The 16,863-nt window shown below is 36.8% G+C and overlaps 1 protein-coding gene across 1 annotated transcript in view; it reads right to left on the bottom strand.

The window, feature by feature from the left end:
- The window catches only part of OTOGL (otogelin like), a 90,134-nt gene that overhangs the window by 55,773 nt on the left and 17,498 nt on the right, over nt 1–16,863 (bottom strand). The window contains exons 12-25 of the mRNA XM_042889899.1: nt 16,092–16,198; nt 15,271–15,396; nt 14,449–14,557; nt 14,155–14,201; nt 12,611–12,756; nt 10,278–10,401; nt 8,528–8,705; nt 7,543–7,667; nt 5,561–5,770; nt 4,570–4,735; nt 3,535–3,609; nt 2,300–2,352; nt 1,493–1,655; nt 128–235 (exon numbers count right to left, since the gene is read on the bottom strand). Coding sequence (XP_042745833.1) covers nt 128–235; nt 1,493–1,655; nt 2,300–2,352; nt 3,535–3,609; nt 4,570–4,735; nt 5,561–5,770; nt 7,543–7,667; nt 8,528–8,705; nt 10,278–10,401; nt 12,611–12,756; nt 14,155–14,201; nt 14,449–14,557; nt 15,271–15,396; nt 16,092–16,198 — 1,737 coding nt within the window. The remainder of the gene's footprint in view (nt 1–127; nt 236–1,492; nt 1,656–2,299; nt 2,353–3,534; nt 3,610–4,569; nt 4,736–5,560; nt 5,771–7,542; nt 7,668–8,527; nt 8,706–10,277; nt 10,402–12,610; nt 12,757–14,154; nt 14,202–14,448; nt 14,558–15,270; nt 15,397–16,091; nt 16,199–16,863) is intronic.

The raw sequence follows: 16,863 nt of genomic DNA, 5'->3' as shown, positions 1-16,863 counted from the left end.
TAAAAGATATTTCTTCCAACTGTCTTTAACAAGCATAAACATTTTTTTATTTTCAACATACTCAACACATTTTCTATGTCATTTTCACTGTGTGATTAGACAAGTATGCAAAATACATGCCACTCACCAGGTGTAACAAGGCGTAGCTATCACTTCTCCTGATAGAAATTCCCTATCTTTCCAGGTGCATGGACAACTGTCAGGAATATAACACTTCCCTCTATGCTCAGCCATCCTTTAAAATAAAAGAATTACTAAGATAAAAATGTAAGTTCACAAGTACATCAATACAGCTCAGTGAAAAACAGTAGTTTTTCTATGACATCTTGTAAACATTAATGTATTTCTGTGTTAAAATATAATTATTTTATAACTCTAATGCTCTCTAAAGCTAACTCCTAGTTGGGCAGAAGCAAAGGAGTAGGAAGAATAGCTAGAAAATCACAGAATCACAAAGTGATTGAGGTAGCAAGAGGTCTCTGGAAATCATCTGATCCAAACCCTCTTCTCAGGCACAGACACCTAAAGTCTGTTGCCTGGGACCAAATCCAGCCAGCTTCTGAAGATTTCCAAAGAGGGAGACTTAAATAGCTATGCTTGAAATCTGTTCATCACTAGAGCTTAGTCATCTGCAAACATTACAAGTTTCTGGAAGGGGATTTCTAACTGTCTCATTACACTGTGATCTGTGCACAATCAATGTATTGTCAGGGGACCATCAACTACCATTCAGTGAAATAAAATTAAATACTGATTAAAAATGGTTACCACCCTACTTAAGATCAAATTGCAGCAATTCGCACAGCATATTTGGCTCTTCAAATCTGAAAGTGCACACAGTAGGTATGGGGGGGAAAAGGAAAATTTGAGTGATAGTAGATGTTCTTAACTATCTTACTTTGATTTGACACCTGCAGAGCTCAGTAGACTGTTTCTGAGCGACAAATCCGAATATGTAAGTGGAGAGAACAGAAACTTCAGCTAAGTTCAAAAGAGCAAAGAGATTATGAAGGGGAGGAGAGTAGGATCCATCTTATACCCCTCCCCTTTTCCCTGCCTCATCAATACCATAAGCCTGCCATAATACCATAAGAATCTAGGTGAGACAATTACTTGCACAGTAAGCAGGAACACAGATGGTTTACTTCATGGTTTTATGTCATGTTTGTTTCTATGTTCACATATAGTGTGCAAGTGCTAGGGGTCATCTCCTGTCCAGACAGCCCAAATAACAGTTGATAAGATTATATGAACAAGCTGGATACCTCACGAGATACAGGAATCACAGTATCAGGATGGAGAAACTGTGGAACTCAAACTGAGGAAGCATTATAGCATGGAGCCTCATTCTGATAAGGAGAAAGGGACTCTTGGAAAGATGAAAGTGTGCTGAACTTTTCAATGTTACTTTGTATTTTCAAAAATTTATAGAACAATAGTTTCAAAATTAGAGTCACACTGTGGAAATACGTATTTAACTGACAAAGCTTACCCAGGGGGGCAAATACAGCCGCTGGCACAGGGTGGTGAGGGGACACAAGAGAAGTTCATGGCAAGGTTTGCACAGGAGATCCCACAATTCACACCTGCTGCTGGTAATCCAGGCACAGGAGATCTGCAGTCATAGTAGATTTTTCCTTCAGGGCATATGTGAACTTCAAATGTAAAATGCAGGTTAAATGAGATCAGATTATCTTTCCCACTGTTTTCTACTTCTTTTAGTTCACAGTCTTTTTATTTTAATACACATTTTGTACACTGTAGAGCATTCATAAGAATGCATTCCAAGTAAAAGTTTACAGCTTAATCTGTATTACAGAAATATATAATTAATACCTGTTTCAGTGTTAAAAAAAAAAAAAAAGTTTAATATTAAACATCTGGATCGATGCACCCTGGATTGGATACACAAACCATTCATAAAGATTAAGTCATCATACTCCAGGTAGACAGGATCTTTAGAAGTGCCTTAGTTTACAGTGTACTGAAATTCCTTCTGAATGCCCTAGAAATTCATTAAAAATTTACTAATTAAAAATCAAGGTCCTAAAATTTACTAAATATGGATATCAAGCCTAAGTATAGGTATTCCCAAGAGAAATCCTGACCTGCACCTCACATATAAAAAGATCAAGTGACAAATTTTGAACACACAAAAAGACTTGTGCTCCTAAGCTCCTATTTTAGATTTGCTGTGACATTGTCCCTCAAAATTATTATAGTATCAGAAAACAAAATATTATTCAGCATCAGAAACTTCCTCTGCGCAACTGTTAGACAAGAAAAGACCATGAGTTACCTGTGTTTTCTGAAGTAGCTTCAATACATTTCACTGTTCCGTTCAAGCACTGGCTGGTTAAAAGAAAAGCAAACCCATATTTATTCTAGGGGAAAATGTATGTAGTCACCACATTAAAAAGCATAATAGAATTTAACCCAATTTGAAATGATTGAAATCTGAAATCTTAAAAAGCATAATAGAATTTAACCCAATTTGAAATGATTGAAATCTGAAATCTGTCCAGCATTTTGATGGTATGCCTAAATGCTTGTATGTAACGAGTGCCCAGACTTGGAGTTTAGGTACTACTTAATTGCTTACTTTTCATGAAAACAGAAAAGAAGCTGGATATTTGAATTTCTCTGGATACTTAGGGTTAGATGGACCAGGATGCTGACTGTGTAACACAAAACTTTATCTCCCTTGATGAATACAGAAGGATACAGCATGTAAATTGTGTGTTGCAGAAAATGCACAGCTTCATATTTTGCTGATAAAATGCAGAATTGCAGAAAGACACATTAGACAACAGACTTAATCCACTTAATTTCTCATTAAAAAAAAAAAAAAAACAGCATAGGAATGTTAGAAAATGAAGCTCATATACTAATCTCTTCAGTTGAATGACTATAATGCTGCAGTTGTAACAATTACATGTTACTATATTTTATATAGTACAAGACTCAGCAGGAGCCAGTTGATACTTGGGTCCCAGGTATGTTTCCAAATAGCAGATTAAGAGTATTCCTTGTAAAATGAACACATTTGACTGGGAAATCAGGGAGGTTTCTTCACTTCTCTCACTGAGGTCAGGATTCCATCATAAATAAATAATACAAAAGGACACAAACATAGATCTCTGCAAGTCTTTGTTTGAAAGATTTCCTAAAATAGAATGACACTGTTTATTCCTTGGAAACCACCCTCATTTTGCTATCATAATGCGCCCAAGACTATGAACAGCACTGCAACCTTGATATATTTATTTTGAGATACTCTTTAGTTCCTGGCTGACAGAATCTTCCTGGTATTCTCTTTTTAAAATAAATGAGTTTGCAATACAATTTATGTTAAGCTACCTATTACTAAGTGTGAAATAGGAGTAAGATCTTGATATAACAGATCTTCATTCTATGTGAAAAAAATCTCAAGGCTCCTGAGATCTCAAGAAAGATGTTACTCAAGAAACGTTAGACAAAAGAGATGTTGAGTACTACACACAAAAGATAAAACCCTTGGATAATCAAACCTACCAGGAACCTGTTGGCAAGGGGAGGATTTCTCCAGGCTGTAGGACTTTGCCCTTGTAATGACAACGACAGGCAGATCTGATAAGATAATAATCATGCATATAGATATAAAAGCAAAATGAAATGTGATTTAAGGGCAATCAATTTATTCTTTTATGATGAGAAAACCTAAGCCAACCTCTTTAAAGTTCCCTCTAATATAACTACTCTATTCCCTTTTAATTTGCATTTATATTTACAATATGGCTGTACTGAACTCAGTGGTAATATTGCCATCATCATCAATAAAGACAGACTTTTCCTCAATCTCCATATTATTTATTTGCTCTTTGTGTACATTACAATCTTATAGATTGATTTTCTTCCCAGATATGGGCGTAGTATGGCAACATTCAGTTCCTTTTCAAAGTAATTGGAAAGAGGAATTATCATAGCAAAATCCATTAGCCTTGTTCCTGATAAGAGCCAAATGCAATTTGGTAGTAACAGTAGTAACAGAACTCCCAAAAAAACATTTAAAAATACTGGATTACCTGGTTACCCCACACTCTACAGTCATTTGAAGCAGTTACAATTGACAGCAATAACTGAATAATCTTGAAATTTATATAAATATTTATTCCAGTTTTTACTCCGTTCTTGAACTCAGTAGCTACCTACCATAGTAAGATATAAACTGTAGGTACAAAATTATAGAGAATATTTCCTTTCAATGACCATTTCCATCCATTTAACTGAAGGTTTTTGCATTTTGAGACAGCAAAAACACTCCCAGCCACTTTGTCCATACTATCCATGACTTTATGGATTAATACTATGTACACCCCTTCGCATTTTTTCTTGAGTGCTAAAAGCAGGCTTTTTAGGTGCAAATTTTTTCCAGGTTTTTAAAATATTCATCACCTTTCTGTACAGCAGTGTGACATATCTTCTCTGAAGTGCAGTCTATACTGAGGGAAATAGCAGAGAAACTATTCTCAGCCTTGCTGGGAAGAGAAAGATGTGCCTATACATATATTCTATTTTCAAATGACTTACACTGACACACAAAAGTTGACTGACTCTTCGAAGTATTTCCCATCAGGACAGTTACAGCCTTCCGCACAGTCATCACCACAGATATTTGCCATAGAAAGTGAAGCACAGGAGTGTTTACAAAAAGAAGAGCACTGATGATAAAGCATACCACTGTGACACATCACAGCTGGAGAAAAGAGAGAGGGAGAGAGAAGAGTGAACAACATATTCTTAAAATGAAAAATAAAAAAACAAGACAATATATCGTAGGAGATCAAAGCAGCGATGCAAAATGATCTTTTGCTGTTCTGGAATGAATTAAAATACGTGATAAAAAATCTACTGTTCTACTCATTTCTAAAATTAGAAATGTTCAGAATGGCCTTATGTTAGAAAAATTCCTTAGCTGGATGTAGACAGCGTCTATTTTCTGTTTCTGCATAAATGTGTGAGTGGTGTGTGTGCATTTATTTCCTAATTCAGACTTTCAAGAGAAGGAAAATTGTCCAGTTAAAATTAAGGCATTCTCCCATAATTTAGAAATTCTCTGTTTTAATCCCTGCCATGTCACAGATATGCTATATCCTGTTTGTCATATCCCTGCCCAGTCTGCTCTGCCTGCCCCAGAGAGCCCCTTCCACCTTGTCTCACCTTCCCTTAGGGAACAGCCTTGATTCTGTTGCCCCATGATGCTGTTAGCACAAGCTATAGTCATGCTGATCACTGTATATACAATGGGCTTCCGTATGACTTAAGGCCTTAAGGTTAGAAATCTAAGATCCTTCTGTAGCCAACAGAAAGGGACAGGCACCTCTGTGAGGCAGCTCAGGGTCTCCAACTCAAATGCCTAACATAAATGCTACCAGCATTCTCCTCTGAGCGCGTCGTTCGCCCTTAGCACAACTCCAACTTCAACAAAAAAGACATCAATGGCTGTATTTTATGAAGCCAATGACATCTCTAAAATTATACACATTTTTAAAATGGTCTCCATTCTAGAGGCATTACTCACCACAGTGAGAAATATGAGATCTGAAGTCCACAGAAATACCATGCTTGCCACAGACGTAAGCATAGTGTGCAAGAGAGTTACACATACATCTGCTGCCACATTTGCAGGCATCAAAGCGACATAGTTGGTAGTATAATCCTGGACTGATGTAGGCATGACATGGAGCAAAGACTTCTTCATTGATGATATCACAGTAGGATGCATATCCAACTAAGAGAAGGTGACATTGTTTTAGACAGATCCATGTTAATAGAAATTACAGACATAAATACAAATATAATCGACTAGTTGTGCAATAATAATTTCTATACAATGCATTTCTTGAAATTTATATAATTTAAAACTGTTATTGTAAGCAACCCTCAAAAACAAACTCCATTTAAAATAAAAATAATAAAAACAAACAAAAAAACAACAGTTTTGCCTTCCTATGGAAACATGGGAAAGATAAATGGAAAATTAATTTATTTCTAAACAGTTGGAAAAGTCTTTCAAAGCTTGGAATATGGTTTCTTCCAACTCAATGTTTCATTTAGCTTTGAAATTGGTAATGACCATACTATTGTTGGTATGCCAGCTCATTAACCATTACAAACTGGAGCTCAGGAGCCTGCAAGCTGGCCACAGACCTTCTAGTACCAGCAGACCTTCCTTCTACCACTGAAGCATACTCCCACCACACTGGTGGAATATCTCAGTGATGCTATAGTGTGAATCATATTTAAGCCAATTTTGCTGCTAAAAAGTGTCTCTAGCCCTCCCCATCTCTCTTCATTTCCACATATACATGCTGACTCAAGGGTTTCAGGAGTCTATCAGTAAACAAGATTCAAGGAGTGAACATGACTTGATGGAAAAATAGCCTGACAAAATAAGCAAAAAAACAAAGATTTATTTTCCAGTTTCATCAGGTTCAGATCACATCAGGCCTAAAATCTTGATCGTGCTGGCTCAGTGCAGGTGGCACCACGCAACAGCACCACATAGCCAAGGAATGTTTTTTCAAGAATCACAGGAAAATAAAGGGTAGAAGAGACCCCTGAAGGCCATCTAGCTTATCCTCCTGCTCTGGGCAGCTTACATATATATGTCAAACTCCATCATCACTGAGGAAACACAAATCTGAGGGAAAGTCATGAAGTATCTTGGAGAGAGCTGACTTGGCTGAGATGTACTGCTTTAGAAGATAGCCAATACCGAAGACACAAAAAGCCTTATAATAGGCCAGATTCTTAAAGGTTTACGGTTATTCTGGGCTCACTCCCACAGGCTCTAAGCATGGCCAAATCCCATATCCTTATTTCTGAAAGACTAAAAATTCTGCCAGAATTGGCAACCAATCTCTGCTCATTGTCTTCATTAATTGAAAAGAATAGCAACACAGAGAAAGGGAGACAGTGAAAGTTGAATGCAAAATTCAGGCATGTCAACAAGCCAAAAATAAATCTTTAGTCAAGAATTTGAACAAATCTGCAGATCTTATTGTTTGCCTTGGTTTGCATGTGAGAGTATAGATGGAGGATAAAGAAGCATTAAAATAAAGTTTAGATAATCATGGAGAAGACAGAGACAGGACTTTTGATCTGAACACTGGCTAGGAGAGACTTTATCCCATGTAATTTCTTTATCAGTCGGGATATATGTAGCAAAAACATTATTCAGTCCTCTTAGCTGGAAGAATTTGCAAGACATAGAGCGTTCCGCTTAACATTCTTTACATATTCTCAACAGCAAAATGTAAGACTTGTGGCCAGCACGCAAAGCACTAAATGTTCACCTAAATTATTTTAGTTTCCACACCAAATGAGTGGGAACAAAATTGTCTTTACTAAGATATAAGAAGAAAATGAAGAGTGTGCATAGAAGTCTAAAGTTAAAATACAAGCATATATTAATTAATGACTAGTAATAGTGAAACTCATTCACAGAGAAGAAAAAATCCCATAACAAAATGATGCAAATAATTCCATATGAAAACATACTATTTTGCTGATTAACGTTGCAGGGATCAACTACAGGAACATTGATAGGCACAGAACAAGCTGAAGAAACCTTCCATGCATTGGCATGAAGTTGCGGGGTCCCTTCTATCATCCCTGCTGGAGAACTGAAAAGGAAAATATCAACACTGCAAAAATCCTGCTGACCTTATGGACTACACACGTGAGGACACAGGTAAATCAAAAAGCCTTAGATGCATAAATAAATTGAAAATTCAACACATCACAATAATTCTGTCTGTGAGGTACAGAAGTACAGAGGGCATGTGAAGCTTTTTCCTCAATACTTTATTCATGCAAAAATAGTCTTTACACTCAAAGTCTGCGATCCCTTACACTTACTGCAATTAATGAAATCAATTTGAGGAGGCATTAATGAGAGAACAATTTGGCCTTTGCTCAGTGGATTGTAAAAATTTGATGTGCTAGCTTATTTCAGTATTCTAGAAGGGATCTGTTTGCATTTTGATGTGTTTTTTCACTAAATACTTAAAAAATATTTATTATTGCTAGAACAGTTTCATGATATAATAGCTTGAAGAACTTTGGAGGAAATGAAGCCAAAGATCAAGGGAAGTATACCCTTCTAATTAAACTATTCCTATGGTTAAGAATTATGTTTTTCCACTAACTCAGTTAGGTAAGGATTTTACTAGCATTCTCATCCATATATTTTTCAGTGCTCATTTATTTGCTCTGATGATGATGGAGCAGTAGGGAGGAAAAATACTGCATTCAAAGAAGATTGTGATCCCGTAGTCAATACATTATTTTTTGGGAATGACCTAGATGTTTTAGAATGACATCAGAATTTATGAGTTCCATATTTAATTGTCTAAAGTTTTAGCTAAGAGATTCTATATTGATCAGTTTAATAATGAACAAACTGATGAAATGAAAATATCAGGTTCAACAAGACTTTTCACTTGTCATTAAACACAATTTAAATATACTGTATGCAGCTTACAGAAAATCATCTCTTAAATTCCCATTGTAAGTTCCACATAGTCCCAACGTTCTTCTCTTCCAGCTGATGTCAACTTGAACATAGATTCTCTCTCCATCTTTTGCGAAGAGTATCTTCAAACCAAAAGTAGTTTTCAGTTGAACAAACAGAGAAGATACATTCTGAATTTCAATAGCTCCTGCAAATAGCAAAATAAAAAGAAAAGCAGTCATTGAAACTTCCAGATTTTATAAGCTTATCCCTTAATTAAAACAAATTTTGAAAACTCAAAAATAAAATGATGAATTGTGCACAACCTCACCTGTTGCCAAAAAAACTCACACATTTTCCATCTAAAATTATAAGACTACAAATCTTTTTCATTACCAACACAGATCAGGTACTGCAACTACTATCAACAGAAAAAAAAAGTCTCACCATTCTGTACCAGTGAGTTATCTGGAGACTACTTATATTTTTTCTTTCTTTCCTCTTTACAGAAATATAATACACTCAACAGCATGCCTCTAGCAATGAGAAGACACAATAAGATATGACTTGTTCCTTAGCACCCAGTGATGTTAAAAGATTAATTAACAGATGTCTGTAAAGTTCATTGCTGTCTTCAGATAGAAGGTTCTCTCTTACTACTATTGATATGACATCAGTATATCTCCTTTCCTGGACTGTATGTGAACCAAGGCCCTAACTAATTCCCAGCTTTCCTTCCCAGCAAATACATGATGAAAGGAAATGGAAACTTCACTGTCACAGCATTCATTTGCTACACACTGTTGATCTACTTGCAGCTGCAGACTTTAATCAGGTCTGTCTGCACTCTCAGACTCTACACACACACAGACACACAAACAGTGAAGATAAAATGCTCATGTAAGCTTCAAAACATTATAAGCTGATAAGGCTTAATAGATAAATCTATTATCAAGAACACTACACCAAAATATTTGTCATAGATGATGTTAGTTGTAAACTCTGAAGAGACAAGATCAGTAGGAACTGATTCCAAAGATATAAAATGAAATAACCAGCAAAAGTATGAAGCAGACCTTTCAATATAATTAAAACTGAGCTGTGAAACTCTGCTTTAGGAAGCTGCAAATGCCAAAAGCAAAACTATGTCTAGAAAGATCCAGTGAAGAAAAAAACTAGCTGCAGTCATAAACTCAGGGTTACCTAAGTCCAGATTGCCAGGGGCTCAGAAAGGAACAGTGAAATAGTACTTTACTATTTGAGAAAAGACTAAAAATCCAGTGAGAATCTATTACTTTGAATAATCACTAGAGAGATGAAATATTGCTTTATCATCTCCACCTTCAGTGCTTGATTTAGTAGCTTCTTTTCAAGGTATATTTCTTACTAGCCTTACAAAAATTGTGAAGTAACCTTCCTGAAATCACAAGTCGACACTGAAAGTGACACAGACCCTTTGAGTGCATGGATTCTATTCCATGTAATTTATTACAAAAAGCATCAGTTAAGTGTGATCTGAACATCAACATCAAGATGACTTTCAACCTTTTCACCTCTGTTTTTTTTTCCTTCCTATCCCCTAAACAGAGGAAAAACAGATGGGTGGAATTCCTAGGTACTTAGCAAGATAAGAAATGCAAAGAAAGAAGCATGTAACAAGGGACAATATTTCACCAACTGAAATAATAATTTCATAAGACAGATATAATTAAAACGCTTTGGAGCATATAAACAAAGAAATGCAAACCCTACTAAGACTCTACTCCATGTAATTTCTTACCATTAACGTTAAAACCTTGGTTAAGACCAGTTTGGACTTGACCGTATCTTGTGAGAGTTACTTGTTTGCTCACATCATCTTCAAGAACTAGTGTTATAGACTCAATGCAGGCATGGTCAAAGTTCTAAGCAGAAACAAATTTCACCATCAGAAAGATCACAAAGACAGTAGTAGCATCAAAAGCAAAAGCAAACTGTTGTATAGAAAGGAAATACTGTCATCAGGTAAATCAAGTGTAAGCCACTATAACATTAAACTGAATATCCAAAATTAAATGCAAAAAAGAAAAATACTGCTTGTGAACAAAAGAGCAAGGTGGATTCATTTTAGCTATTATGGCAGTCTAGCATTAAGCAGATAGAAATCTCCAAGTATCGATACTGGGCTCCCAAAGTAGAGCCCAAATGCAGCAATGAAGTAGAAGGAAACTTGAAATGTAGTTCATCATCTCTGACTGCAGACAAAAGAATATAATTTCTCCAGAAATACACTAAAATTATTTGTAAATGTGTGACTATCAAAAAAAGGCCACATGAAAACGAACATCCTTCATTTTGAAGTGCTGTCCAGGCAAAATCTATTAACCTAGATATAGGACCAGAGCAGAAACATAACCAACTGATGTCAAGCATCTCAGATTCTTCTGGGTCTCTGTGTTTTTACATGGAAACTTTTCAAAGTGCTGTAACTACAGATCACTTTCAGCAGCATCTCTTGTCTCTCAGTGACTACATAACCAACTCTATCATTCTTGAGACCACCTGAAATGCAAAAAACAAAAACAAAAACAAAAAAAGGAATCTCATAACATGAGGAAGAAGAGACATAAAGAAAAGCAGAGGTACAGAGGTACCAACATGTGGGCTATTGTGAGGCACAGTCTGAGACCTGTCTGACAGCCTAGTTCCTGCATGGAAGTCCTGCATGGAAGCACTTCTCATAAACACCTCTATTCATAACACCTGTTATTGAATACTTGCCAAAACACTTTCAAACAAATACACATGGTTAGTCTCCTTAAAAATTTTCTAAAAGGCATTGTTCCAACAAATTAAATATGCTGAAAGATAACAAATACACATCTAAAACTATGAAAAAATCTCTTAATTGTGTATTAAGTTTGTCCAGTGCTGCCAGCAAAAGCTTTTCTAAAGCTTGAGACATCTGCACACAGTACCACATTTTTATTAATAATCTGGATGAAGGAATTCCTTCACCCTCTCAGTAAATTTGCAGATGACAGCAAACTGGGAGGAAGTGTTGATCTACTTGAGGTAGGAAGGCCCTACAGAGGAATCTGGATGGACTGGATTGATGGACTGAGGCCAATTGTATGAGGTCCAACAAGACCAAGCACTTTGTCCCACACTTTGATCACAGTAAGCCCATGGAATGCTACAGGGCTGGGGCAGAGTGGCTGGAAATCTGTGCAATGGAAAAAGATCTGGGTGTCATGGTCAACAGCTGGCTGAACAAGAGCCAGCAGTGTGCCCAGGTGTCCAAATAGGCTGATGGTACTGCTGACTGTATCAGAAATAGTGTAGCCAGCAGGACTAGGGAAATCTATGGATTGTCCCATGTATATAGCACTGGTGAAGCTGCACCTCAAATACTATGTTCAATTTTGAGCCCCTCACTGCAAGAATGACATTGAGGTCCAAGATGGGTAATGAAGTTGGTGAAGGGTCTGGAGCACAAGTTCTTATGAGGAGTGGCTGAGGGAACTGGGATTATTTTGTCTGGAGAAGAGGAAACTCAGGGGAGACTGTAGTGCTCTCTACAACCACCTGGAAGGAGGCTGGAAGTTGGTTTCTTCTCCCAGGTTACTAATGACAGAAGAAAAGGTAATGGACTAAAGTTGCACCAGAGAAGGTTCAGGTTGGATATTAAGAAAAGTTTCTTCTCAGAAAGAGTAGTCAAACACTGGAACAGGCTGCCCAGGGACATGGTGAACTCACTGTCACTAGAGGTGTTCAAGAAACAAGTAGACGTGGCACTTAGGGACATGATTAGTGTACAGAGTGATGATGGATTGGCAGTTTTCAACCTTAATGATTCTATAATTCTTTGACTATGACTGTTCATATATATACTCACTTAATACGCAGAGATGAATAACTCTTCAGACTTACTCCTTCTAAAGCTGCAATAGGTTTTATAAAGGACAATAAAACATGTAGCAATACAACCACATTAAAAAAAGCTGTGAAAAGGTTTCAACTCACAATATTCTTCTTTTCACATAACCTGATAATCTATAGTAGCATCTATGCAAAAATATCTGAAATACATATACACTTTCGTTATGGATGTTCAATGAAAGCATGACTTACATGTCCACAAGGTGCTTTCTGTAAAGTGATTGTGAATTTGTTCTTTCCAGTGCCTTTTACTAAAATGTACTGGCAAATCCCAAGAAAGGTAAAATGACGTCCATCAAATGTTGTGAAATGGGAGTTACCTGTGACGGAGCACTCAGCTTGAGAGAAAAAAGTTAAATACAAAAGTTCACTTAAATAATAATGTATTGTTGTTCTGTGAGAAATATAATACAATAAAAAAATAATAATAATTATCCCATTAGAGCATTAATTTTTTTTAACTGTTACAGCATTTGAAATTTAAATATGTTATATACACATCTTTCCATTGTATTCCATCTCATTTTGCACACACCCATGTGTAGCTTTGGTATTACCTAGGCTGAATGTGAGTCACTGGTTCCCTAGAATACATGCAAAAGCTTTCTCTGTGTTACAGCTCTGACGTTTCCTGTAATCTTCTTCCTCATCATTTTTTGGCATGGCTAAGTATGAAAGAGAAAGCCAGCTTCTTTCTCCTCCCTCACTGGTACTACAGTACTGCTTATTGCTGCAGGCATGAAAATGCTGTGTTTGAACATGTGGGTTGTCCTAAATTCCAGGTGAGTAGATATCTGTTGTCTGTCCTCAGGGTGCCCCTACATTCTTGTTTCAGTTCAGATCAGGAGACCACTGTTGAAGTAAGCCTCCAGCAGATCCCCACTTACTGCACTTTGATTCAGCTTGTGAGGTCACACCAAAGCACATAAGCTAGATTCCTCTTTGCTGCAACTGCAGCAGGAGGCAATCTGTGGGAGCACACCTAACCCACTCCTACTGCTAACAGGCATTCATTCCTTAGGACGAGGCTAGTCACACACAACATGCATATGAGCTGATACTCAATGACAGAATTAGACTACAGATCCACCTTCCTAAGATTTTTTTAGTACCTCCCGAGCTTTGTTTGCTATCTCATTCATAGGAGGTTCTTTAATTTGTGGGGAAAAAAAAAAAAAAAAAATTCTCTTTCACAAGTTTCATAGTACAATTTTGTTTAAGGTACTGAACTGTCAAAGAAGTTTCATTAGCTGATGATTTATGTTTGTCTCAGTAAGTCATTAAAGAGATGTGTAATCCTTAAAAAGAAAGATCCGGACACGAACTATTGTTACAAGGGTGAAATTGGAGCACTCTGAGCAACAGAATGATACTCTTTTTATTGTCTGCATTACAGCTGCATCTAGAAGTCCATGGCTCACTGCACAGACAGTGTAGCAGCTGTCTGTGGAATTAGATACATGTCCCAAAGCACACAGAGTATAAGGAGGTAGAAAAAAATGTGTGGATGTAACACACTGAGTTAGGGAAACAAATAGGAAAAAGTAAGGCAAGTACAATCAGGCAATTAACAGTTTTGCCTCAGCCATCCCACTGCTACTGGACATTTGTGTGCTAAATCTTTCTTCTTAAAATAGCACCCCAAACCCTTAGATTATATTTGAGTCTGTTGTATTTGGAAAAGTTTATCCCTTGTGTTCACTGAGGAGAGGAAAGAAATCATGAAATACAGATACCTGGGCAATCATGATCAGTACAGTTCCAAATGCCACCAGTACAAACACTAAAAAGAAAAATCACAAAATACAGAAATTCAGTGTTCCAATATTTATCAAAATAGAAGCTATGCACTAATTAATAGATATTGAATCCACTGTTTCTGTAGAACTATTTTTTGATGATACACAAAGCCCAGACCATAAAGTATAAGTACTAACTATTCTTTGAAATTTGAGCACGACTGTGATGTTGAACTAACTACAGGGAGCAGTCATAGATAGAGGAAGCACATACATGAGGCTTTCACATACCAATTACTACATTCTTGCTCAATTTTTGTGCCTACAGGGAAGGCAGTTCCATGATAAATACAAGGACAATTTGACACGGAGATACAAGTTCCATTTTCCATAATGAGACCTATTGGGGAGGAAGTTAACACATGAGATTAAAAAAAAAAAAAAAAAAAAAAAAAAAAAGTAAATAGACTCAGTGCTCTTGTTGTTGCCCCATCTTACTCAAACATTCAAATCTGTCAGAAGGCAACTGGGGACTAGTATAAAGAGTCACCTAGTGATTGCAGAATGCTCAGAACATTAAATGCTTAAGCCTTCTCAGAGCAGATTTCATTCTGAAAGTTTGCTTTCTGAAAAATGTTTGCCTAAAGTATGTAAAAAATCTACAGACCCAAAACCTAAAAGGTTTTGATATCATATAATACTAGCCCTTCCATAATCAGACTGTTCATTGACCAGTCCCTAATTTTCATTTAGTACAGATCGCAGGGAGTTTTCTTGAATAGAGTATATGATACATCCTGTTCAAACAAAACCTCATTTGCTTCAGGAATAATTCTAATAAAGTTGATTAAACCTATGCTATGCCTCATTGCAGACAGCATTAGTGATGGCTCTAGATTTTAACTGATATTTTATTCTATGCCATAATATTCTCTGTAAATATTCAGAACACAATAAAAGACAGAATCACAGTTAGAATAGCAAAAACAGAAACAACTAAATTATTCATATTTTCTGGCTTTTAATTTTAAGTATAGTTTATTTAGACAACTTTATTACAATGCTGGATATTAACTTTACAAATATTTTTCACATAAAATCAACAGTACTCACCATCTGGACAGTAACATCCATCTAAGCAGTATAGGTTGCTACCAAGACAATCTTTTTCAAAGGTGCAAGTTGGTGGACAACAACTGATACAATCACGGTGTACAAAGCTGTCTTCACACTTCTCAGCTAGAAAAAGAGCACATCACATTGTGCATTAGTACAATTTCTCTTTCCATACTGGAGAAGTCTTATCTCATTAAATAAATAGTTGTCCAACACTTCAGATGTAGGTGATTATCCAGTTTAGGTACAACGGATTGTTGGAGAGGCTGCAACTGATGAACTGCAGTGAATCTCTCATCAGTATTTAAGTCTGTTTATCAAATTCTTCTATCACCTCTCCACTACAAGTTCATAGTTCCTGTAACAGGGGAAACATGCGTGCTCATATCTCAACTAGTTCAAAGTTCCGTGAACTACAATTGATAGGCAACAGTGATGACGAGAAGGAGTTACATTCCCTTTGTTCATTCTGTTATAAAGCTGGTAGAGGCTGAAAGGTCAGCTGGAAACAGTGATGATATCAGACCTCCACAGATGTTTTTTCTTCCCTGTGAAGTATGATCAACTTACATGAAGTTCCAAGCAATCTGCACAAACATGAATTTTGTATGTATCTACATGAGATCACAATGGAATTAAAATAATCTTCAAGCAAGTAATTGACTTCTTTGTTCTCCATTAATACTGAAGCTGGCTGATCTACTTCAGTATAAGGTTTGAGTCCTATCGCAACAAACGTTGTTAAGATGGAATTACTTGAAAAGGACATCTGGTGGTATTTCAAAGGTCATACACTATGCTTTGCTAAAGAGTCTTACTACAAGCAGGAAAATCATCCCTCCAGTCTCGCACAGGGGACCCAGCATGGGAGCATGCTCTAGCATACTCTGTCACCGCTCTGCAGTATGTTTCATCATCATCCACCCTGAAATGATAAAACAAGGGAGTAATCACAAAACTTAAATCCCACCTACAAATCAATGTCACAGGAGTCTGCTCAGAATACTTCACTCAGCTGATGCTGCTGTCCAAGAGGATGGTGAAACATAACCTTGTCATGAAGACAATGGACAGTTCAACAGTACAATTCAACAATTGCCCAGAAAGGCAACAATAGAGTTCAACATTACAGTTCAAGAATGCAGTTGAACAATTGTCCAGAGAGGTTGTGGGTGCTCCCACACCTGAGATGTTCAAGGCCAGGCTGGATGGGCTTTTGGGCAACATGATCTAGAAACAGGTGTCCCTGCCAGGAGGTTGGAACTACGTGATCTTAAAGGTCCTTTTGGTATGGAAACTGCCACCTATGCTGATACTTGGACCAAATGTCCCTTATCAAGCTCAGGTTTCTAATTCAAACTTAGTCCTTGAACTTAGGTGAGGAGAACCCTGTTGGATAGTTGCTTAGCATCAGAAGCATTATCTATCAAATACTGTAGACAAGTTCAGAGAGTTATAGTGCAATCTTGAGCAAAGCCATTATCTCTACATTAATCTATACAGAAGAAGCTGGATAATGCATTTCTGCCAGAGTCAAGTAGAGAGATATTCATCAGTATTTAGATAACCTCAGATTTTACCCAGATGCAA

Source organism: Lagopus leucura, unplaced genomic scaffold (genome assembly GCF_019238085.1).
Source record: "Lagopus leucura isolate 7727_CA_CO unplaced genomic scaffold, USGS_WTPT01 Super-Scaffold_100159, whole genome shotgun sequence".
In the NCBI taxonomy this organism is placed as follows: Eukaryota; Metazoa; Chordata; class Aves; order Galliformes; family Phasianidae; genus Lagopus; species Lagopus leucura.
Note: the sequence above shows the minus strand (reverse complement) of the source record. Positions and strands in the feature narration are given on the sequence as shown.